The sequence below is a fragment of the Scomber scombrus genome, chromosome 2 (assembly GCF_963691925.1).
Source record: "Scomber scombrus chromosome 2, fScoSco1.1, whole genome shotgun sequence".
NCBI classification, from domain to species: domain Eukaryota; kingdom Metazoa; phylum Chordata; class Actinopteri; order Scombriformes; family Scombridae; genus Scomber; species Scomber scombrus.
In genome coordinates this window covers 27762242-27787767 of record NC_084971.1, presented here as the reverse complement: position 1 = coordinate 27787767, position 25526 = coordinate 27762242, and the positions used below count along the sequence as shown (strand labels likewise).

Here is a 25526-nt window from a genome sequence, read left to right as displayed (position 1 = left end):
AGAGGGCCTCTTGCGAATTTTGCAACCACAGAAGGTTCTCCTACAAGTCTGGAAGGGGAGAGGTGTTCAGACCCTAACCCTAACCCTAACCCTAACCCTAACCTCATCACTAGAAGCCACTAAATTCCACACACTAGTCCTTTAAAGACACAGTACCCTAAAGCAGTTGTTCCCAATTATTATTATTATTATCCCATTATTATTATTATTATTATTATTATTATTATTATTATTATTATTATTATTATTATTATTATTATTATTATTATTATTATTATTATTATTTGTAGTAGTAGTATTAGTGGTAGTGGTAGTAGTACACCATTACTACTAATATTAATAGGCTGATTCTACTACTATGCTACTCTACAACTACTACCCCTACTACTAGGTTACTGCAATAACCAGAGGAACAAGAACAGTACAGCATTAGTACATCTGCGCCTACCACTAGGATACAGGATGTGACTGTTGTGATTTACTACTTAGACACGTCTCTAGAGGGAGCTCACACATTTGTAAATTGTCAATTTTATAGCCTCCTGAGCCAAAACAATCCCTCTGCCTCTGAAAGTTATTCAAATTTTTGGAAAAGCCCTCTTTCGTTTAACTGGTAGGCATAGCAATGTGTGACGGTTTCAGGCATACACTTTGCTTTATTTAAAGGGGACACAAGCCAAAACAGTCAGAAAGCACTGCTCTAAAGAACCTGGTTTCAAGCCTCCACACTAGTGGCACCTATCATGCCAATCCAGTCATTGTGTAAGATGATAAAGCCCCAGAGATTGAAAAGTGAATGGTTCAACCAAAGTTTGTTTATGCGTGTAAGAACAAACCACTCTGTACCACCACTGTACCACCGTGAGTGGAAGGTGGCTTTTTGATGTTGTTTTGTTGAGTAACAGTGAAGTATAGAAGGCTATAGCTGGTGATTATGTGCGTCAGATACATTTGATTAACATTTCATAATATATTATGCTATCTCATCTCATTTTCAGGTTGTAGTTACACTTTTTGTTGGTCCAGTAACTCAGAGAATCTGTTTGAAATGTTGTATCCCAATTAGTTGTAATTGTTGGGCTTTCCAGCTGTGAATGATAGACTGCGCCAAAAAAATCACCAGGGGTGCTGTCAGAGTGTCCGAGCAGCAGCTCCATTATTCATGGAGCAGCCCCAAGATTTTTCTAAAAGTTACATCACAACAGCAGTCTGTCTCTTTGCACGATGCCTTCTACTTCACTGAAAAGACCTTTTTTAGTGTATATGCACTGGAGGCAACCTTGGGCTCCAAAGTAGCTGCGATGTCACAAATCCTGCTCGTAGTTACACGCCTTAAATTCAGATTTGAGGTGAGCACAGAGAAACGTTCCACTTTCAGGAGATGAATGTGAAAAAAGTCACATACATAATTAGGCACAGTGAAGCTCAAACATCCAACTACTGGTACTACTAAACAAGAATTAAAATTACATGTCTCAGTAGTAGGGGCCTTTAAATAGTATTTACTAAAAGTATTCACATACATCTGTAAAATAAGATAATTTTACTACATCTCATTGGCTGTCTAAATAATGCTGTGTTAGAGGTTTTAACACTTTTTTTTAATAGACAAGTGTTAGGTACCACACACAGAGAGAGCTACACACACTCACACTCACAGCTATTCTATCAGATATTTTCTACACCTATGCTACACCCCATTTCATACACAGATCACACTCTTTTGTTATCAACTTTGTACCCCTCATAGTAGCAGCAGCAGAAAGAGCCACAGCAGCAGCAGCAGCAGCAGCTCTGTAAATGCATGTGTGAGTGCGGTGTGTGTGTGTGTGTGTGTGTGTGTGTGCATTTGTGAGTGTGAATGCGACTGTGTGAGGGTGCGTCAGAGGAAAAAGGAAGTTGCGGGATGAAGTTAAAAGCTTCGACACACTGCAGTTCTGCAGAACACCCACCACGGAAGAAATGCAGGCAGAACGACAGTGCTTGAGTCTGACAATGAGATTCTGAAAGGAAGCCGGGGAGTTGAACATCAAGAAAAAGAGACATAGCAGCACCTGAAGGTAAGAGATGATTGTAATAGTCATCCCACCTTAACATGCAGTTCAAAATTACAAAGTTTACTGACAGTGGCTTCTTTTCTTCCTTTCTTTTTAAATGGATTTCAAGAACGCTGTCTCAAGATCTAGAGTGAGAGCGAATGTTCAGTGTCCTCTGAAGGACGGCTGATTTGCTGCTCATTTAGTCTCAAATCTTTAGTTATCTTTAGTAATAACAAAAACATGTCCAAGTTCAGCTGGTGGCTACAGACGAAAAGAGAAGAAGAAACTGTAACAAAAGGGAGATTCAAAGCAAAAGTTGTGACATTTATCTTTCATTGATTTTGGTATGTGTGCGTGCATTTAGGCAGCAAACAAAACTCAACAGGTGCTTTCAAAAACTTTGCTCTTGGCTTGTCATAAATCTATCTCAGGAGAGCGTTATCTTACAATCTGACCAACTGATTGACTGCTGCATAGTGTACAGAGCAACAGTGATTGCTGGATTTGAATATTGTGCTTGTGGGAATATATATCAACAAAATCCTGCCTCACATTTAGCTATGTATCTATCTGTTATTCAGAAAACAAAGATGGAGTTGTGGCGGCAGTGTGCAATATGGTTGATTGACTGCCGCGTTCTCCCTGAGAATCATCGGGTCACATGGGAAGGCGCACAGGTAAATCAGTTCTCACTTACACACACACCTGCGCATGGACACACATCCTGTCCTAGTTCCTTAATCTAATTGTGTGTGTCTGTGTGTGCTGTCCCAGGTGTGTGACCTGGCCCAGGCTCTGAGAGATGGCGTGCTGCTGTGCCAGTTGCTTAACAACCTGCTGCCTCAGGCCGTCAACCTGAGAGAGATCAACCTGCGCCCACAGATGTCCCAGGTACCACACACACACTAACACACAAAGCTTTTCCTGCTCCATTTCCATAGGCCATTTCCATAGCGACCAGCAGGTAGCAGTGAAGCCCCAAGGCTGTCCGATAGGAAAATACTGTGATCTATATCTGTCCACATCCGGGAGTGTGTGTACAGAGTGGAGAGGATGATGAAGACGAAAAGAAAAGACGAAAAAGAAAGAAATAGAAAGCGCTCAGAGAGGGCGGATGCTACAGAAAAAAGTTTTCTACTAAATCTGTTTCCAGTTTTAAGAATTTTGCAGGAGTCAGTGACACTATCTTATGAGAGGTACGAATAAGGCAGAATAAATTAAATTCGCATTAATTGATCTCACAGGACAGATCAGTGTTGCACATTTACAACAATACACAAAAACATGTTTGATAGGATGTAGATTTTAAAAGTCTCCTGTCTGACATCTAAACAAAAAACATCTACATCTGGATCTACATGCTCACAACAATTACACATCAGTCCAACTAAGTCCAACAGTTGGAGGGAAAAGGGGAATAGTTGAAGAAGTTACTCGTTCCAACCAAGAAAGAGTCTCAATATAACAACATATATAACAAATTCATACACAATACAGGCACATTACAACACAATATTAGCACAAACAAACAAATAAAAAGCATACAAAACTGACAGATGGCAACAGTTTTATAAGTATATAATTAAACACTGTTACAAAGTGAATACTGGCCAGTGTTATACATCCGCTGAGCACAGAGGTGATGATTGGGGTTGTTGAGGAATCAACTATTTGGGATAGTGACTTATCTTTTCATTAAATTTCTTCTAAAAGACATTAAAAAAACAAAAAACCCTAAGATGGCTCAAATCCGAGGAGACAGAGAATTAGAAAAGGAGAGTGTGAAAAAAATGCAAAATGAGGACATGAGAAAGAGATAGTACGATGATCAAGAGAGACAACAGACAGTCACGTGGTTGGCCTGAACCCTCAAAGGACGCCCTATTTTCATATCTGATAGGATTCACCAAGATGTCCCAAGTGCGTGGTTATGTGCTTCGACACGTGCATGTGCAACTCTGGGAAATCCTATGTGGTCAAGAGTGGTTAAAACACATCCGGTGATTAACAGAAGACAGGAGTCCACTCTGACGTGTTCACACACACACACACACACACACACACACACACACACACACACACACACACACACACACACACACACACACACACACACACACACACACACACACACACACACACACACAAACACACATACATACACACATACATACATACACTGACCGGATGATATTCCACAAGTAGAGGATATTCCCAGTACTCTCGTCGACTACGCAATGAGTGACAGCTATAGAGATTTATGGACACCTAATTATGTGTGTGTGTTTGCAGGTTATTAGCGTTATGCACTAATATGACAGAGAGATGTGATGTGTGCAGCAGTATCAGACAGAACTTAACATTTCCTCTTTTCTGAAATTAGAGTTCCTCATTTTCTACTGCTGAACAGACACAGAGAGAAAGAGAGAGAGAGAGAGAGAGAGAGAGAGAGAGAGAGAGAGAGAGAGAGAGAGAGAGAGAGAGAGAGAGAGAGAGAGAGAGAGAGAGAGAGAGAGAGACAGAGAGAGAGAGAGAGACAGAGAGAGACAGAGAGAGACAGAGCAGCTGGTTCAGGAAGTTATGTGTAACTGCAAATGTCTGACCACCATGTCAGTTGTAGTCTGCATTGTGGTTACTTTTCTAGTTTTATTTTAAAGCTCTCGCCTTTTTGTAAAGCCTCTTGCATTCTCTTCTTTGTCTCGATGCGTCAGTGCTCATGTCCATGTGGTCCGTGTGGCTGATTAGCACTTTGATTTAGTTTTTAAGTGCACCCGTTTGTGTTCATGTGGTTCTTTTAGTTCAAAAAAGTTTATCGAGCAAGTATGAAATTTGCGAGCTGATGTGTAACGCTGGTTTCCGTATGTGCTTCATACACGCCTCATTTACTGCCCATTATGTTCTCGTATTTGGTCGGAGGTTCGTTGTCCTCCCTGTTATTTATGTCCTTTTTAATGGTCGACCCTTCGTTAATGTCCAACTGTCATATCTTTGCTTCAAGATGTTAAGTAGAAGTATGTTTCATATGCTGTATCTTACTATATGCGCTCTATTTAAAGTCTTTTCTGTTGTTGTTTGTCTTTAACTTTTAACATTAAGCTATTCAAAGGGGACATATATCACATCATGTCCCTGATAAATAAATGGAGTAGAGCTGCAGCTAATAATTATTTTCAGGATCGAGAGCCTGAGGCAATGTCTTCAAATTACTTGTTTGTCTAAGCAACAGTCCAAACCCCAAAAGTATTACGTATACAGTCACATAAATCAAAGAAAAACAGTAAACCCTCACTTTTTAGAAGCTGGAACAAGTGAACGTTTAGTATTTTTGCTTGAAAAGTGACAAATAATTACACGTCAAAATTGTTTTTGATGCGTTTTTTTCGACACATTTTTTCGACTATCATACTGACTACCTGTCACAACACTACTTTTACTGCTACATTTGTTGTCATTTGAATGTTTAATCTGATAATGCTGACTTCCTAATCTGTGTCATTAGGCTGTTGTTGATGTCTTGCTTTGATGTGGCTGTTGGATCAACTTTTAACATTAACCCGCTGCATTTATAGATAATAATGTTGTCAATAATGTATATTGTTTCTGTTATTTAGCAAAAGTCAAATTGAGCTGAACCTAGAAATTATTTTTTATAGCTGAAACATTTATTCAATTAATCGACTGATTTGATTGGCGACCTTTTGATAATCAATCAAGCAAAAATGCCAACATTATTTGTTTGCTGTTTTCTCCAATATGAGAATGAACTGCTTCTTTCTGTGGTTTATATCACGGTAAACTAAATATCTTTGGGTTCTTTACTGCTGGTCGGGCAAAACAAGACGAAGATGTCACCATGGCCTTAAAATGGCCTTAAAATATTAATAATTTATCAAGATTATAGTTAATCTTTTTTGTTTGTTAATCAACTAATCTAATATTTGTGTTTATGTTTGCTTGTGTTTAGTTTCTGTGCCTGAAGAATATCCGGACATTTCTGGGAGTTTGCCAAGACAGGTTTCAACTCAAAAAGAGTGAACTGTTTGAGGCCTTTGACCTGTTTGATGTACGAGACTTCGCTAAGGTATCACTAAACCACATCTATCTATCTATCTGTCTATCTGTCTAATGCATACAGTAATGAGAGCCCCTACATGAGGGAAACACATACGCCCCAGTCATTTTGGAGTCCTGACGCCTCACTGCAGCTTGCAGACACCCACACAGCCTCAACAGGAAGTAGCTTGGTGACTTTGTCATTGAAGACGCTGAGTGAACCAATGAATTCAGAACTTCGCAGTTCTCTTTCACTTTCGGTGTGGTGCACCCACAGCACTTTAATGTGAACAAGATGTGACTTAGAAATGTGCATTTATTTGATTTGTTAGAGGAGGCAGTTTCTATAAGAAACAAAATGAGTCAACAGTAGGTGGACCCTCGATCCTCTTCTGACTGTGGGGTGTTTTTACACTAGTTTAATATTTATTTTACCGTCATAGAGAGAGAGACTTTAGTAAATGTGATAAAACCACACTGTGACAATACATCACAAGTAGAAGCCCTGCACTCAAAACCAAACACAAATAAAATACAGATATATCATCGGCCAAATTTACTCCCAAGTATCAAAAGTAAAAGAATAGTGACTGTTATATTTATACACATGATGTACATTTTTGTTTTTAGGGTCAAGATGGAGCTACTTTTACCTTCATTATATACAGTCGGGTAGTTCAGACAGAAAAAGTTCTGCTGCACAAATTTGTTTTATCTCATTCTTTCCTTTTGACTTTACTCAAATTTTGCTTTTTTGGAATTGTTTTTAAAAATAATTTTGAAATGAATGAAATGAAACCATGTGTGAAGTTTAGAGGGGAAATGAGTCTTTGGTGAAACATGCCAACAACTCCTTACACGTGAGAAGGAGGCACAACTAACTAACTAACCACCACTGGTTTAATCTTTGACAGTTAAATCTGTATTTTATCAGCTCATCGTATTATTTTTAATGTCAGTTGTTAATCTGAAAAGTAACCCTAAACTATAGCTGTTGAATATGAAACTTAATGAAGTGAAACGTGCAACATGCCCTCTCAAATGTAGTGAAATAAAAGTATAAGGTATAGTACTAAATGGGAATACACAAAGTAATTACAAATTACCTAAAATTGTAATAAATGTACCTAATTAAGTTTCATTATTGATGATTTAATAATGATGTTAAAGTTTTATTTTTCAGTACTTGCTTCAGAATAAAAAATAATATTTTCAGATGAACTTGGAACAATCTTTCTTTCTGTTCTGAGATGATAAAAAAATCGTAATCTCAAGTTCTGAGTGGTTTAATGTTGAATGCCATAAAAGTCTAGTTGAGGTTGTTTATGAGATGGCAGTAGAACTGTAGATCCGTTTTCTTTTTTTTCTCTCTCAGCTTCTCCTAAAGACTTTCACTTCTTTATATGTCTTTCCTTACTTCTCTCTCTTAAAAGAAAACAGAAATCCGACTAAAAAGAGAAAAGAAAGATGTCAGCTATACTGTATGTGACCAAGAAATAAGCTCTGTGCTTTTATTTTACATCCGCAGAAGTGTCATGAGAGACCGACTTTTTTAAAATGTATACAAGAAAAACTTAGTTTGGTACTCAGGGGAGTAGCTGTTTTATTTTTTTGATATTGTTTTGAAAAAATACAAAGTAAGCTTGGGCGATCATGGAGAACAAGTAACCATCGTCAAACCCTTGTATTCCCTCCCGGAAGCAGCTGTTTCTGACAGCAACACTAGAAAAAGAAAAGGAGAAGAATTTTGTGCCATAATCATATTTTTAAAACCTTACGAAACATGACACTAAGCTCACTGACACATCTTGTGGCTTTATCAGGAAGTTTCATTTGAGCCGCCATGTGACATCTTTGACTGTGTCTCTGATGACATCTCTTCATGAAATTGGATATCTGTGATCTATCATGATGATGCAGCAGTTTTCAGTTCAACTGAGCTAAAGCAAGAGTGAAACCATTTTCCAGGAGACATATTCATTTCACTTAAAGTGTGAAACACCTTTTACCCTTCCTGTACCAGTCTCCCTCTGCAGGATTTACTAACTCTTTGCTTTGTGTGTGTGTGTGTGTGTGTGTGTGTGTGTGTGTGTGTGTGTGTGTGTGTGTGTGTGTGTGTGTGTGTGTGTGCGTGTGTGCGTGTGCAAGGTGATGGACACTTTGTCCATCCTATCACATTCATCCGTCTCATTACAAAGAGGCCTTCAGTAAGTACTTTCCTTCCTCTGGTTAATATATTTAAGTGTTAATGTTCAAGTTTTGTTTTTCTTTGGAAATCATTTTAGATCATTAATCATTTGTTAATGTTGATTGTTCATGTTCATGTTATCGAAACACACTCTCATACACACTTTCCTGTCCTCTAGGCCTTTTCCTTTAGAAGGATGCACTCAAGATGATGAGATCTACAGCGGTCTGTCTGATCAGATAGAGTAAGTTTGTTTCTTTATAATGTTACAATGATAAGCAAGAGGGAGAGGAGAGGTCATCCTATTAGTCAGGCCAGAAAAATGACAACTCTAATTTACCTATAATTAGTCACAATAATCACATGACACAGAAACAACCATAATCTATAAACAATCCACTACAGGGTTTTTCACACTGCAGGTTAGAAGCATCCTTTAAACCTTCCAGGCTAAGAAAGCTTTCATATTGGCACAGTCCTGGCACACTGCAAAGTGGGCTGACCCAGACTTTAGCCTACAGCTTGATGGTCCTGTTCCTGAGCCCACTAAGCCCCGAAAAAATTGACTAAACAAAAAACTAAAAGGTACCAGTGAGAGAATAGAGCTCAAGTAAAGAAGTCACGTGCCATTCAAGGCTGAGGATAGCTCTGGACTAAGAATACACAGTGTGAAACCCTTTCTGTACATGAAACATGACTATTCACCAGTAACTGTCCTACTGTGGACCTCAAAGGCTAAAATGTTGCTTCATTAAACACATTTTTTGGAGCTTTCATTCAGTGTACCTTTTCTTTTTCCTTCTTGGGTTTTTGGTCAGCATCTGTATTCATCTGGGGTTGGATGTGCATATTGTGTATCTTCTTTGTGAAGTTGCCTGTCAGTTAAATGCAAAGTGGGAAGTGCAAAAGTGATGTTACTTGGACAAACTGGTTAAAAATAGATCAAGTCAAATTTTTAAAATTGCAACATAGCCCAATATCAGAAATAACAAATTTGCCTCAAGGGGCTTTAAAACCTTTATATGACACCCTCTACCCTTAGACTCTTAGTAAAACTCCCAAAAGGACGGACAGAATAACAAAATGACAATATGGAAAATCAGGATGACAAAATTATCGATGGGTTGATCACATATATGAAATATATGAGATATTCTATATTGTACATTTACATTAATATCATGTATATACTGTGGTTACTTTTTACATTGTTCGCTTATGTTTTCCTTGGTTGTCTATTTTGGTCCACAATTTAAAAATAATAAATAAAAAATAATAATAAAGTGGTTATAATCGATTCTTTATAATTAAAAGCTATCAAATGATCATGTGTAACGTCAGCTGCTTGCTTGTAGTGATGAATTTACAGAGAAGAGAGAGTTCATTGTTTAGCTGTCCTGACCTCAACTTCACTGTTTTGGTTCAACCTCAGGTCTCATAGGATCATTTTTTCAGCAGTAGCAGACAGTTGTTTTCAGAGAAAATACTCCACTGTACACAACCTGCTCAGCACCAAACAGCTGTAGCTGACCATTGACCTCTCTGTGGAGGGAGAGGGTGTGAGTGACACTCCCTGTAGGTAAATAGGCTGGAGGGATGAACTCTCACAAGTGTGTTTAGGATTAGGTAAAGGGTAAAGTAAGTGTACAAATCTTGTAAGAGTTCAGTACAGGTCTATCCAAACTAGCATGAACCTTCCCTATGTGGACATTAATTAAAACAAATATACTGTTGTGTAACAGTGTTGTGTGTATCGTGTGTTTCAGTGACACAGTGGACGAAGATGACGACTTGTATGACTTTGTGGAGGATGAGGAGAATGAAGGGGATGAGATCTATGAAGACTTGATGAGGACAGAACAACCTGAAACTGTGAGTGATCAACACTCAACATTATACCTCAAACCAAAAGGAGAAGCGCAGGTCAGAAATGTAATGTAACTGTTACAGCTTGTGAAGCCTTAAAATGAAGTAATTTCTACTTGCAAGCCCTCATCACTGGTAGCATATTTCTACTGGTTTTGACCACTTCAACCAAATCAATTCATACTGTTGACCCAAATAATTATGTATTAATGGCAAAACTGTTTTTGCTGCGTCCTATGTGAGTTAAATGGAAGCAGTTACATCCACAAACAAACACAAATACAGCCTGAAGAAGCAGAAATGATCACCTATCATCACCTATCACATAACCAATAGAAAATAGAAAATAGAAAATAGAAAATAGAAAATAGAAAATAGAAAATAGAAAATAGAAAATAGAACTATACTAACTAACAATACTTTATTGTCATGTCCTGCATTTGGTCTCACTGTTATTCCATTACACATAGACATATGTCCGCGAGATTGACACTGAATAAAAGAGAATGCCAACAAACTGTGGCATCAGGAAAATAACTTAACAACTAGACAAAAATCAGTCAGTCAATTGATTACCAAAACATAAATTAATCTGCATTTATCTTAATAAGTGAATAATAGTTTTTAATCACTTTTCAAGCAAAGATACAAAACATCTTGTTTTAGCGTCAAATGTGAGAATTTATAGCTTTTTTGTCTTTTTATATGACTATAATTTGGAACATATTTGACTGATGGTCAATCAATTTGATCTTTAGAAATTTGTATGTGTATTTTTGCTATTTTATGACATTTTATAGAACAAACAATTAATCAGTTAATCGAGGCAATAATCAGTAGATTAATTGATAATGAAAATAATCAATAGCTGTAGCCCTATTAACAACTGATAGGGTGAAAGGGGAAAGAACACAACAGAGGAGGGGTGAAAGAGAGAAGGTTTGCCAGCTGCGAGATAGAAATTAAAACATATTTTAGTGCTACAAAATGTGCCCTTAGTGGCCAAGATACAGCATTTCACACATCATATTAAATACATACACATATTTAGAGCTTTAAAAAATATCCTCTGGTCTGGACTCTTCATATGTCAATTTACCACTCTGTGTGTGTGTGTGTGTGTGTGTGTGTGTGTGTGTGTGTGTGTGTGTGTGTGTGTGTGTGTGCGTGTGCGTGTGTGTCTGTGGGTTTGTGGGTTGTTGTGTTTTTGCGCATGCAGCAGCAGAAGACTGGGGTAGACAAACGAGAGTGTTGCCTGCAGGAGATCAGACAGACAGAAGAGAAATACTCCGATACACTGGAATCTATATTACAGGTGTGCACACGTCCTCCGTCTGGAGATTCATTCATCTGCACTCATTACATTAACAAATTCACACACACACACACACACACACACACACACACACACACACACACACACACACACACACACACACACACACACACACACACACACACACACGAACAAATACAAGCATGCAAACAGACACTCAGACACACATTTAAAGAGAGAATATTAACCATGCTCTCTCTTTTGTGCAGCACTTTATGAAGCCTCTTGAAAAGTTTCTCCAGCCTCATGATATTGAGAGTATCTTCATCAACATAGAGGTACAGGAGGAGATTATTAACACATCCATCATGTTGACAGCTTTTTCTCTATATAACAGCGTTTTTTACATGTTTCGTGTATATGTATATGTGTGTGTGTGTGTGTGTGTAGGAGTTGGCCACGACACATCGTAATTTGTTGAAGGAGGTTCGGAGTTCCATCTTAAATTATGGAGCCAAGAACATCCATCAGGTGTTTCTGAGCTACAAGGAGAGGTACACAACACACACCTATGCACATACTCATGTTTTCTGTTATACAGTAGCACCACAGATCTACATTATACAGATTTATAATGTGTTTTTATATTCTTACATCCCCTCAGACTCTTACTCTATGGACGTTACTGCAGTCAGGTGGAAACATCAACAAAACACCTAGACAAGCTTTCGAATTCGAGGGAGGACATCAGGATGAAACTGGAGGTGAGGAAGACACACACTCTCAAAAGCAGAAGCACGAGGGGATGTGTGACTTTGCATTAAAAAGTCATTTTTTTCATAGCTGAACAAGCCAGAACAAGCAGATCATGAGCAGATATGTGTTTATGTGTGTGCTAAAGTGACAAATATAATAAGAGTTGGTTTATGTTTATTGTCTGTTGCTGTTGTTATGTGTAGTAACCGCAGACGACAAACAATGTTGTTGTACTACTGCTGTGCAATGACAATAAAGGCACCGAATTGAATTGTATTGAATTGAATTGAATTGAGGTCTAAAGAGAGAGACCAAAACAAAGGTAAAAGAGAGCGGATACTGGACTTAAATTCAACAGATGGACAGAGACATACCTTACCTTACCTTATACCTCCTAATGAATGAAAATGTTGCTCCGTAACTGCTGGATGTGTAAATTAGCTACTATTTGCTAAAAAGTGCTAGCTAATAAGCTTAAGAGCTGCTGACATGTCAGTGTTGTGTTCATAACTTCTTTCCGCTGCCCCCAAGTGGTCAAAACATCAGTTAATGAAGGTTTAAGTTTGAGAAATAACTCCGTTATCTCGGATTCAGTTTAATATGTCAAGTTATAACACAACGCCTGTTTTATAAACTGAGGTGATGTGGAGACTGAAAAATTCAATGTTGCAGTGTTTTTGGCCCATGACTCATACTACGGACTAAAAGGCAAGATATTTTGACCTTTGCTATTCTTATATTCTCTGAACTCCTCCCCCCTTTCAGATTCAAATGGTTGGGGTCAACAAAAGGTGTTGCAATGAAGTTCACTGTCCTAGTGACAAGTTTTACTTCCCCCAGAAGCTTCATTTCCGCTCTACTTGTTTTGAAAGAGAACAGGAATCAAGGAATTGAGCCACTTTGTTTTAATGTTTAAGGAATGTCGGATATGGTTTGACAAAATGATTGTTCATTCAATTCAAGTCAATTTTATTGACAGCATAGAGCCCAAAATCACACTTCACCACCTGTGTAGCAGACGACACCCTCTGTCGTTAAACCTTAATGTATACCAGTGGAACTTGCCTTCCTTGTGTTAATGTTGTTTTCATTCACGTTAGTGTCTTTAACCCCACCATGTGTGCTGAGCTTTTATTTTTGACTGTACATTGAGATAACATCATGCAAAGAGTCTTGATGCTTTGAGTAGATTTGACAAATATTGAATCATGGTTTTAAAAGGAATAAAAGAGTAATAACTGATCTTGTGTACCACTTGAGGTGTCCAGTCAACAGTTTTACAGACATAGCTTTAATAACTGCAGTCTCCATGGGAAATGCTGTCTGGGCTAAAGGGGAATTTTTTTGTGTTTTAGTGCTACAATATCTTCTTACTGCAGATGTTCACTGCAGATGTTCACTTCCTTTTTTCTCTCTCAGGAGTGTTCAAAGAGAGCCAATAGTGGGCGTTTTTCTCTCAGAGATTTACTCATGGTCCCTATGCAGAGAGTCCTCAAGTACCACCTGCTGTTACAGGTATGTTTGTACAGATGTGTGTGTTTGTTGTGTGTCAGTTAGTTTTATCCAGTAGCTATAATTTGAGGTGGTTTATTTGTGTCTGCAGGAGCTGGTTAAACACACCACTGACCCTGCAGACAAGGAGAACCTCCGCACAGCTCTTGACGCCATGAGAGTGAGTATTTCCATGTGTGTGTGTGTTTTTCAGTTACTAGTTTAATCCTAACATACTGTTCATATCCATCCCCTTCACAGCATCCCCTCATAATTACTCTCCATACCAAACCTCTGAACCACAAAATCTATTTTTTTTATTCATAAATGCCTCATCAGCCATTTATAAGTGGGTGATTAATCCTTAATGAAGCTTTAAGCTGAGAGCTGAGAGAGCATATTCTTTATGCTTTAACAGTCACAATCACACTATCTTATGGATTCATGATTTGAATGAACATTATTGAATGTAAAGAATTAATTTATTGTTCCATGTAAAAAAAAAAAATCTGTTATCAGCTGCACAAAATTTAAAAAAGAAAAAGAAAAGGTTGAATATTTTTTGTACTATGGATCACTTTAGGAAGATGTATAAGTGGATAGGAATTGACCTGAACAGTACAGTATATGGGTCAGTGACAAATAAGGGTTGGCAAGATGAGCAATTCATAAACTTAAAAAACTGTCTTAAAAACAGGCACAAATGTATTATTATATTAATTTTTAAGCTAGTTTAATTATTTGGTACAAAGTTTTCATGGTTATACCACTTGAACATTTTTGCCATAATCCTCTAATTTATTCTTTCAAAATGTGTGCCCAAGGTACCCATGCATTTTTAAAAATTTGACTAAACCACATGGACACAAAAATACATAATTGACGTTAAATCTGTAATATTTAAACATTTAGTCATTTGTGTGTGTGTTTGCAGGACCTGGCACAGTCTGTAAACGAGGTGAAGCGAGACAATGAGATCATCCGACAGATCACCACCTTCCAGTTGTCTATAGAAAACATGGTGCGATCACAGTTTTGGCTTTGAATCTGTTTCTCATAGACATGTCATTTTGTTGACTGTTATTCTCCTCTCCTCTGCGCTTTAGACTCAGTCTCTAGCACTATACGGTCGCCCCAAGATCGACGGAGAGCTGAAGATCTGCAGTTCGGAGAAAAAGTCTAAACAAGACAGGTGTGTTTCGTTTATCTCACTGTTTTATTTTGGGTTTCTGACCTTTTGTTGATGTATTTTGTTGTGTGTTTTTGGCAGGTATGCATTCCTCTTCGATAAAGCCATGTTTATCTGTAAGAAGAAGAGTGGAGAGACTTTTGAGCTAAAGGAGATCATTGAACTACAGCACTACCAGATACGAGATGAGACGGCAGGAGAGAAGGATAATAAGAAGGTCCTTTTCTTCCATCCTCTCCTTTCCTTTCCTTTCCTTTCCTTTCCTTTCCTTTCCTTTCCTTTCCTTTCCTTTCCTTTCCTTTCCTTTCCTTCCCTTCCCTTCCCTTCCCTTCCCTTCCCTTCCCTTCCCTTCCCTTCCCTCTCCTCTCCTCTCCTCTCCTCCTCTCCACATTTTCATCTTTTCCCCTCACCTCTTTTCTACATCCTTCCCTTTGTACCACCACCTTTATATGAGATGACTATAAGGCTAACTGTGTGTGTTTTGTTTGTGTGTGTGTATGTGTGTGTGTGTGTGTGTGTGTGTGTGTGTGTGTGTGTGTGTGTGTGTGTGTGTGTGTGTGTGTGTGTGTGTGTGTGTGTGTGTGTGTGTGTGTGTGTGTGTGTGTGTGTGTGTGTGTGTGTGTGTGAACAGTGGTCCTATTTGTTCCTTCTTCTCGACTGCTATGGGAGATGTGGGTACGATTTATTCTTCAAAACCAGAGAACTGAAGAAGAAGTGGCTGGAACAGTTTGAGATGGCTATGTGAGTTACCGCATATACATAAACACAATATGCCTATATGTACGTACCTGTACCTTTATACCTGTATATACAGCAATGCACAAAAACAAAGGTGCACAAACAAGGAAAAAACAATAACGGGAATAACAAACAAACATTATCATTACATTTGAAAGGATAAGGCTGCTGATTTTCTGTTTTCTTACTGTCAGCAAATCTCACGTGCAGCGCAAAACTAACAGTGAACTCTTAACAGTGTTGTGTGTGTACCAAAAGCCTGATATATTGTATTTCTCCATGTTGTAGACCTCCGTTGTTGCCAAAAAACGATTAAAAACACATCAATGTGTCACACCGAGTGACATGTTTCTTCACCTCCGAAGAGAGTTATTACTGCAGGCTATTTAGAAACGGCTCCAAAGAGCTATAAGATCATATCTCTCAATAGAGAGGATCCTTGTACAATGGAGGTCTACGGCACAGAGGAACACAATATATCAGACTGGATACACTCACAATACTTGTTAATAGGAGGAGTTCAATGTTGGTTCAGCTCTGCAGATTTGTTGACAATAAGATAAATATAGAAAATTCCTTTAAGAATTTTCTAGTCTTGGGAGTCTTACCATATTTTTAAAAATCTAATATTATATTATTTTAAATTATTCATGTTTAAATTTTTCTATGTAAAACCAAGACCTTAAAACTGAATTTACTTCTTGATAGTTGCAAGGACAATCTTATATAAGTGGATCAAAACCACCTCTGTTGGGAAACAAGGAACTGAATAAAAGTGGCAGTTGACAGACTCTGGACGTGAACGTGACACTTGGTTGTTGTTTTTTTACAGCTTTACAGGAAATGAAGAGATATTGCAAAATCTGTTGATGATGTTGCCTTTCTGAGTTCATTGTGTTGCTTGCTGCCATTCTTTTCAGGAATATCAGCACAAGTTCCTTTCAGATCTGTTAGTATCATATCTGAATAAGAGTCCTGTCACATAATACTAAAAGCATGTTGAATCTCTCTTGACTCAAGACAGTAGCAACTAGTCAAACTGCGAGTGTGAAAGTTAAAAAAAAAAAAAAGAAAGTAATCTCTGTAAATGCTTGGTACCCCAGCATGGTTAAACCTGTTGCATTTCGTGTTTGCAGGTCGAACATGTGTCCGGAGAACTCCACAGCTAACAACCACGACTTCCAGATGCACTGCTTTGAGGAAACCACCTGCTGCAAGGCCTGCTCGATGCTCTTAAGGTACTTTTATCTCACTTGCTGTCTCTCTCTACTCCTTGAGCTTCAATCTAAAAAGGACACTCTTGTCAACTGAGGTCAAATCTGTTTATCATCCACAGAGGGATATTTTTCCAGGGCTACCGTTGCACTCGATGTAAAATGGCTGCACATAAAGAGTGTTTAGGTAGAGTTCCTGCCTGCGGACGCAACTCAGGTCTGTATATGTGTACAAATATCACCTCTAATTAGTGTAATTATCATGGATTACTGTGATTATCACCTCTAACATTGATGGTTCTCTTCCAATTTCAGACCACTCGAGCACTGTGAGGAAGGTGAGACTTCATGTATCTTTAAATAAGACTCAAACTTAAACTGCCATGCTTTGTGAATGCACTGTATTATATACGTTTTCTGTGGTGTTTTCTTATGTTTATGTGGGTTTTGTTCTATGTTTTTGGATGACGTATTGTGTGTTATACTGTAGTTCAAGGTATGATAGCTGCATTTCGTCTGTCTCTTGTGCCTCTAGAGTAAGCCACACAGGTCCCCTGGGCAATCCAGCGTTGGTAAGAAAGGCACGATAAAATATTTCAACTATCTTTTTTGCAATTAAATACAGAACATTTATTTGTTATTATTTATGTTAATCCTACCAATCAACCTCCCTAAATATTAAAAAGTAAATATTTGATGGATTTAAATTTCACATTTCATTGTGTTTCAGATCTACTTTCTCATATCTCAACATCTCCACTTTCACCTTGTCACTCTCTTACTCAGGATTTCCTAAGATGGAGGTGTCCCAGGAGTATTATGGCTTGCCGCCGCCTCCTGTGGGCTTCGGCCAACCGCTTCACCTCTCCAAAGGCGACATCATTGAGCTCACCCGCGCCGAGGCTGACTTGCCGTGGTGGGAGGTAAAGCTAAACACCAAATACAGCGCTACTCTCTAAAAGCTGGGGGGGGGGGTCACATATAATTTTGTTATGTTTTCAAGTCTTGTTTCCTGTTGGTAATGTGTAGGCGTGAAATGCTTTTGTCTTTTTCTCTCTGTTTTGTCATTTTCCTCTCTGCGTCTCTTCTATCTCCCACTTCCTCTCTCATGCCCGACCTGCACTTCAGTCTCTAAAATCTGCAGTCTACTGGAGGATTATGATTTAGAAACATATTTCATCTAAAATATAATGCATGCTGTGTTTTTGCCACCTTAACAGTTAACTAATATTTCTGAGTACAAACAATCCTCTGTGAAAACTAAGATCTGGAGAAGTGCCAGTTTATATATTTTAACTGATTTAAAAAATATATTTGACCTATTATTTAAAAATGGGCTTTTATTTGTCGGTGTATTTATCTGTCCATTAGAGTGCATGTGGAGATCCTCACAGTTCAATATTTGAGATTAATCAAACTAATCAATCACATAAACTTTTCTTGTACAGGCTTGTGCAGACGACTGACAAGCTGATACAAATACAAATTATAAGTAAAATATAGTGTAAGCAAGAAAAACGTCTGCACACTGCAGCTCTCAATGCAGGTAGATTTATTTAGGATGTCACCTGTTATGCGGTCCAGCACCAGCTTTCTGCCTTTTTCTGGATGTGTACGTCCACCACAAACTTAATACAGTAAAACCTGTAAAATAGATTTACAATTATATATTATACATATTTTAAAAAAACAACGAGATAAAAAGATTAAAAAACAATGACAAATAAAAGAAATCAAATATTGTAAAACATGAATATAAAAAAGAAATCATGTTCAAAATGCATCTGCAAAATTACTCAATTAATCAATCAGTTGAATTACAACTACTTTAATAATCAATTAGTCATTTTTCAAGCAAAAATACCTCAAAATGATGGTAAAATGATGTGGTTCCAGCTACTCGACTGTGAAGGTTTACTGCGTTTCATCGTCATATGAGACAGTAAACCTACTATCTTTGGGTTTTGACCTTTTGGTTACACAACACAAGATAGTTGTGGGAAATAATAATGACATTTTCCACTATTTTCTGACCATTCACAGACTGAACAATTTACTAATTAATCAAGCAATTATTCAGCTGATTAACTGAAAATAAAAATGATTGTTAGCAGCAGACCTGGTTCACAAAGTGTGAGGATACAGGAGTGCGAAGAGAAAGAAAAAGAAGGAAAGAGAAAAAGTGGATTTATTCATTCAGAGTTTCTATTGAGTAATCTTTCCAGTCTTGGATGTTGAAGCCTCCCTCACAGTCACTGCCTTCAAATACAAGACGACAGTAACAACAAAAAGTAGTTTTATTTTCTTTATTGTTCACTGTGAATATAAATCATTTGAGTAAAGAATTTATTGCCTGCCATCAATATGACTTCACATTAGAAATGTTGTTTATAAGTAACCTATTCATGCTGATGATTCATACTGTGTGTTTTAATGGCTGCTTTTACTAGTCATGTGATATGTGGTTGTGTGTTTCACTCAGGGAAGAAACCTGACTGTTGGTCAAATGGGATGGTTCCCCTGCAACAGAGTCCAGCCCTACATCTCTGTGAGTACGACCTGTCAGCATGAACTCGATAACAGCAAACACAATCGCTGAACTGAGTTTACTTCAGCTCATCCGCAACAGAAGTGAAGACGCCAGAAACACTTACAGATCAACCAGTTATAACCACTTACTGCAGTTTGACATTTGGGCCTACTGTAATGCAACTTTTTTATTTAGGTCCTTAGCATAAGAAACAGATAAATGATGTTGTTTATATCAGTCTATCATATCTATTATATATGTCAACTTGCACGTCGGCCACTTTGGTGTACTGAAACCAAGATTAGCAGCATTAGGAAGTGAAGAACTGTTACCGCCATAACCACAGACATCTAACCTCTTGTGTGATCTCACCCTTTCCCAGAGGCCGACCCCCGATCTGTCCAGTTACACCTGGTGAGTATCAACCAGAAAATGGCTTAAATGACTTGCTCACCCAACTATTAGTTACCTCAGAGCTAAATTTCTTCCTGTATTGCAGTGCATCACCGTAGGGACAGAGACACACAACAGATAGTGTACAGTGTACAGAAAGTCACACTAATAGCTGCAAAAATGGAACAAGACACTCAAGAGTGTTTTAAAGCAGCACTTGTGTCATTATGTATCATCATGACATCAACAGGATTTAGCACCTTTCACCATTGATTTGAATAAAATAAAAAAAGGAATAAAATAACCTTTAATAATTCGCTTGTAGCCTGTTGTATCATCGTTGTTCTTTGCAGCCGAGCTCATGATAAAAAACCATGATGTACTAACAGTGACTAGCAGATGACTCACAGTGCTGCAAATTAAAGGGAGCAAAAAAAGAGCAGCTTGTAAAAAAACTAGTTTATTGTGTATAAAGTCATTATGTGTCATGAATGTTTGCAAATCTTTTATGTTTGTGCCACCTAGTGGAAATATCTACAATGACACAGTGATGGGAAACAGTTTCAGTTTTTTTACAAACAGAAACTAATATCTTTATATATATATATATATTTTAATATGATACAGTGATTTGAATGATAATTTATCTGACTCAGTAAACTACTAAACACAAACTCTGCATCTTCTCTCTCATAAAACACTTTCTTCTCAAACGTTTACCTGCTGGGCACAAATATCCTACTTCACTGAAAAGTCCAATCTCAATGTATGTGCAGTGGAGGTTGCATACTGGCTCCAAATTAATAGTGATGTTATAAATCATGCTCATATATTTGTGCCTTAAACTCAGATTTAAGGTGAGCACCAAGAAACTTCCCCATTCAGCAGATGAATGTGAAAACAGCCTTCGAGTGTCAAACTCTGCACAGTTAAGCTCAAACATCCAACTGCAGGAACAAGAAGAAAAACGCACTTTTGAGTTGGGGTGGTGACTTTAAATTAAGAATAAGATTTTTAAATTTTTTTTTACTGTGCTTCAAGGTTTGCGGGGAACATGGACAGAACAGCTGCGAAAAACCTCCTCATGCCACGCTCTGATGGAACCTTCCTGGTACGGCAGAAAGATGGAGGAGAGTTTGCAATCAGCATCAAGTAAGCCTCTACACCATTCATCAGTCAAAGCAGTTTGTTTTACTGACAGCGTTTATCTGTGTAGTGGGACAAGACTTTTCTTTTTTTCAAGTTTCTGTCAACCGTTTGAAGATGGACTCCCAGTAAACTCTAATTTGGTGATTTGGGGCATTAGGTGGAGGGGACACAACTGGGCTGAATTTTGTGATTTTTTTGGTGGATTTTTTTGTTTTAACAGATCTTTTAGTTATACATAGTGAAATATAGTCACTCAAAACAACGGTTGATTGTAACTATAACAATTGACATAAATTGAATTAGCAGCAATTTTGATTATCAATTGTTTAAATAATTTTTCAAGTAAAAATGTCTCAAGTTCTTTGGTTCCAGCTTCTCAACTATGAAAATCTGCTGCTTTTCTTTGTTCTAAATTGTAGTGAATTTAATGCTTTTTTTGTTTGTGTGCTTTGGGTCAAATAAAACCAGCAATTTCAAGATATCCCCTTAGGCTCTGTGACTTTTTATTGGGCTCAAAGGGTTAATCGATAAACGATGAAAATAATTGTACGTTGCAGTCTCAATCAACTCCAGCTCAATGTAGCCTGACTTTAACCTTAACACAGAGATGTCTTTCTGCCTGCAAATGACAAAAGTGATGTTTGCTCGCCTATGTTGAATGATGACATTAGCCCAGCTTAAATAGATTATTGGAAGTCTTTGAGCTCAGTTATCACTTCCTATGAAACCAGGGAAATATGCCCTTTCCAGTAAAGGATTTAGTAAATGTTTTATATCAACATTGTTATAAGTCTTTAATGTTAATGATCTCAGTATTAAGATCTCTTGTTTATCCATGTCCCTCGTTCTGGTCTCCCAGGTTCAACATGGACATCAGACACATAAAGATCACCTCCACTGAAGGCCTGTACCGCATCAATGATAAAAAAGCATTCAAGGGTTTAATTGTAAGTCTTGTACTCTCACACAACCATATACACTGTGAAACCTGACCAAAAAATACTCTATAACCATCCCTTACACTCTTGATTTCAACCTCATGTTTTCATCCCACACCACATCCAAAATCTGTCTCACGTTTTTCACGTTCTCCTCGTGTAACTGTCTCTCTGTCTTCTTCCTTTGTCAGGAAATGATTCAGTTTTACCAGCAGAACTCTTTGAAGGAGTACTTTAAGGATGTGGACACCACGCTCTGTACGCCGTTCAAACAACCAGAGCAAAGCAACTCATCTAACAACACGCCGAATACGACACCAGGTCTAGTAGATCTCTGATACTTTGAAGCCTGTAGCTACCATTGACACATCCTCTGTATTTTTTCTGGGTCTTTTTTTACTTTTCTCATTTCTTTAAGTTAAAATTCAAGTGATGAATGGCTACAACTACCTAGTTGTATGGTGCGCTGTGAACAAAGGTTGGCATCATCTTATCAACACAAGTTACACCACAGACACAGAAGCAACAACTACTTTCAAGATCTGAGCTCACAGACTAGTAACGTTTCTAAAATGTGACATGTCCAAACTTTAGATAGAATAAATTTGAAGTTTCAGACATTTTCAGTGGCAAAAATATTCAGTGGGAAATAGGCAGTAGGCGATTTAAGGTTGGATGAGGGCGATGCTCTCCATCCCCTAGTAGCACAGAGAGTGCAGGAGCAGAAGGGTGGTCTAGTTGAATATGTGAAATTAGTCTGCCTAACTCATTGATCTTTAATCTGACTGAGGTATCTACGAGTTAGAATCTATGGCTCTGAAATATCAGTATCCTGACTGTGCTGTGTATTGATAAACCCATGGTGCTATCCATTGTGCTGATGCAGCAGCTACTTTCATCTTGGATCTCTAATATCCTCTAAACTATTAACTATAAATACTCAATTATTTCCCAAATTGTTGCCTATATAGTCTGTAGAGTAGTGTCCCCTTCATGATCAAAGTGAGAAGTAGCTTTGCTATATTTAACTAATTATTCACTGTGATGCCATGTGGAACTTTTAGATGATGGCTTGTTGTTTGAATGAACTTGAGTATTGCATGTTAAAACATTATTTGACAATTAAGGGCAAAATCTGAACTGCGGTTTTGCTCCTCTGTCCGGTTTGACAGTGAAAGAGATTTAAATGCAATAAGAAACTGAACTGAAAAAGAGTCATTTCAGAATTGGCCATATGTGTGACTTGTGTTGGATTTAGTCCACTTTTCATCTGTGTGTTGGCACTGACATTATTTCATAAATGATTATTGTTACTGTCCAAATGCATTAAAATGAATGCTTCAAATATTGTAAGGGGGGCATTGCCCTGAACCCCCTTAGTGAGGCTCGGACTCATTTGTGGCTACAGTCCTGGTCACTTCACACACACTTCAATGTTTAATGAAAAGTTTGACATTTTTGTATATACACTTATTCACTTTCTTGTCAAGAGTAAAACGAGAAGATCAGTATCATTATTCATATTTGAGAGTGGTAATGATTTTCTCATTAACACTCAGCACGAAAGTGAATTTTTCCATGCTGTATTTCTGTACACACATCTGCTGCATGTGTGCCAGTCCGTGGATATCTTCTCTGTTGTTCTTCCTGAGGTTTCTTCCTTTTTTGCCCTGATAAAGATTGTTTTGGAGAAAGTTTTTCCTTATCTGAAATGAAGGCAAATGTGTGATGTGTGATATTGAGCAGTACAAATACAACTGACTTGACTTAAGTGTACTTACTAAAATGTCAAACTATTATTTTAATAAGAATAATACATTATTTATTATTTATAGAGCGCTATTGACAATACACAGACGCTTTACAATTAAAAACATTAAAACTGTACAGAATAAAACAAAAACACAATCAATAAGTCAATCAAACATCCGTTTAGGATCATCCATGTTCTTACATGGTGTTGTCTGACAGGGGGCAGCCTGAGGAGTTTCGGTGTAGCGAGGGCCAGATATGACTTCTCAGCCAGGGACCGCTCTGAGCTGTCGCTGCGGGAAGGAGACACCATCAAGATCCTCTCCAAAAAAGGTCACAGCGGCTGGTGGAGAGGAGAGGTGTATGGCCGGGTGAGTAATCTGTAAACATTCATAACTCAAAAAAAAGAAAAGAAAACAAGAAAGAAAGACAAAAACTCACATTCACTGCTCGTGTGTTTCCAGGTGGGGCTCTTTCCAGCCAACTATGTGGAGGAGGATTACTCTGACTACTGTTAACCTGGCTGCAGGGGAGACGTGTAGGCTATCATTGAATGTGTGCAGGTATCGTTGAGATACCTGGTTTCCATCTTTTGCATTAACTCATGTGCACGAGTGTGGTTGTGTGCGTGTGGAAGAGAAGCTAACTGTGATCTTTCTAGTGGACTGTCTAGTGATGTGAATAAAACTTATGTTCAGCTGACTGTACGAATGTCTCGTTTCTGTACAAATAACTTACAAAACAAATACGACGTGACCAAAAGTATGTGGACAGCTTAACATCACAACCATATGTGATTTTTTAGGAACATGTCATTTAAGTTGGTGTTCCAGTTCAAAATCCATCCAAAATGTGTTGGATGAGGTTGAGGTCGGGGCTGTCACCTGTAACCAGTCAAGCTCTTCAGGCTTTGTCATGTTGAAACCGGAAAGAGACTTCCTCAAACGATTGCCCCAACTATTGCCCGAAACATCATTGTGTGCTGAAACATTAAAGGATAGGTTCACAATCGTTCAAGTGTGTCTTAAACAACAGTCATGAGCCCAAATGAACACTGAAGCAGGTTTTGCTCACTGTAATAATTCCTTCTGTTCATCCTGGCCATTAGATGATCCCTTTCAAATACACTTTCAATGTATGCAAATGATGGGGGACCAAATCTACAACCCTCTTTTTGAGCAAAAAATGTATTTAAAAGCTTATCTGAAGACAAAATCCCTCTTTGTGACTCAACTCATTTGGATGGCTCAAAACTATTAGCTTCACATACACTTTTACACACATTTTGCATAAAAGGAGAACTGTCCCCTATCAAGTGCATTATGAAGGGACTTCTTAATGGTCACTATGAACAGGAGGAATGATGACTACAAGAACAACATGTCAGTGTTACCGATCGATACCGGAGTATTGTTGTAGGACATTTGAAAACGTTCAACTTCTCCTTTAACACATTAAAGTAACAAGGAACTATTTTATCAAATGTATTTAGTGAGTACAAAGTTAACTTCACTCTTCTAGTGGATTAGAAATACAAAGCAGCACAAATTATCTTGATATTTTGTTTCTTTTGATATACAACATCAACCTGCCCAGGGACTGCAGAGTAAAATTTGCCTTTCTGATGAATTTACTTCATATTGTTGCGAATTCATGTGAAGAGTAAATGTACTTAATTATTTTCCACATAGACCTAAAGTTCACTATCATATGTTGACAGGGTTGTCCACATATATATTTTTTCCCCACATAATGCATATCCAGGTGTTTTGTGGTTTAAGATACTTAAAATAATGTTTTTACACACTGGCAGTCTTGTAGCCTCAGAGATTCAATACATACTGCATTAGCAAGACTGTGCATTACAACTGCACAATGTATACATTTTAGTAACTTGTGAGTTGCATGCTCAAATTGTGGAGTTCACTTTTCAAATGAAGGTAACGTTTATTAT

At 37.9% G+C, this 25526-nt stretch overlaps 1 protein-coding gene across 2 annotated transcripts; it reads left to right on the top strand.

Moving 5' to 3' along the window:
* Positions 1–1962: 1962 nt before the first annotated feature.
* Positions 1963–24273, top strand: LOC133995239 (proto-oncogene vav-like). Of its 2 annotated transcripts, none has more exons than XM_062434583.1 (29): positions 1963–2060; positions 2621–2716; positions 2814–2930; positions 6004–6120; positions 8241–8299; positions 8459–8524; positions 10047–10152; positions 11366–11461; positions 11692–11760; positions 11873–11976; positions 12087–12186; positions 13598–13693; positions 13782–13850; positions 14604–14690; positions 14776–14861; positions 14940–15075; positions 15490–15599; positions 16733–16834; positions 16933–17027; positions 17126–17148; positions 17346–17382; positions 17597–17733; positions 19293–19358; positions 19723–19754; positions 20775–20885; positions 21742–21829; positions 22012–22141; positions 23792–23943; positions 24037–24273. In XM_062434583.1, exons 2-29 carry the CDS (start codon positions 2630–2632, stop codon positions 24088–24090), a joined length of 2532 nt encoding a protein of 843 aa, XP_062290567.1. In that variant the 5' UTR covers positions 1963–2060; positions 2621–2629; the 3' UTR covers positions 24091–24273. The 2 variants fall into 2 exon arrangements, with proteins under 2 accessions (XP_062290567.1, XP_062290559.1); XM_062434575.1 differs by having other exon boundaries at positions 17346–17391.
* The last annotated feature ends 1253 nt before the right edge of the window (positions 24274–25526 follow it).

Coding starts and splice junctions, on each gene's coding strand:
- LOC133995239 (XM_062434575.1), top strand. CDS start 2,630: ATGGAGTTGTGGCGGCAGTGTGCAATATGGTTGATTGACTGCCGCGTT. Junction 11,462..11,691: donor CACTGGAATCTATATTACAG/GTGTGCACACGT, acceptor TCTTTTGTGCAG/CACTTTATGAAGCCTCTTGA. Junction 14,862..14,939: donor AAAAAGTCTAAACAAGACAG/GTGTGTTTCGTT, acceptor TGTTTTTGGCAG/GTATGCATTCCTCTTCGATA.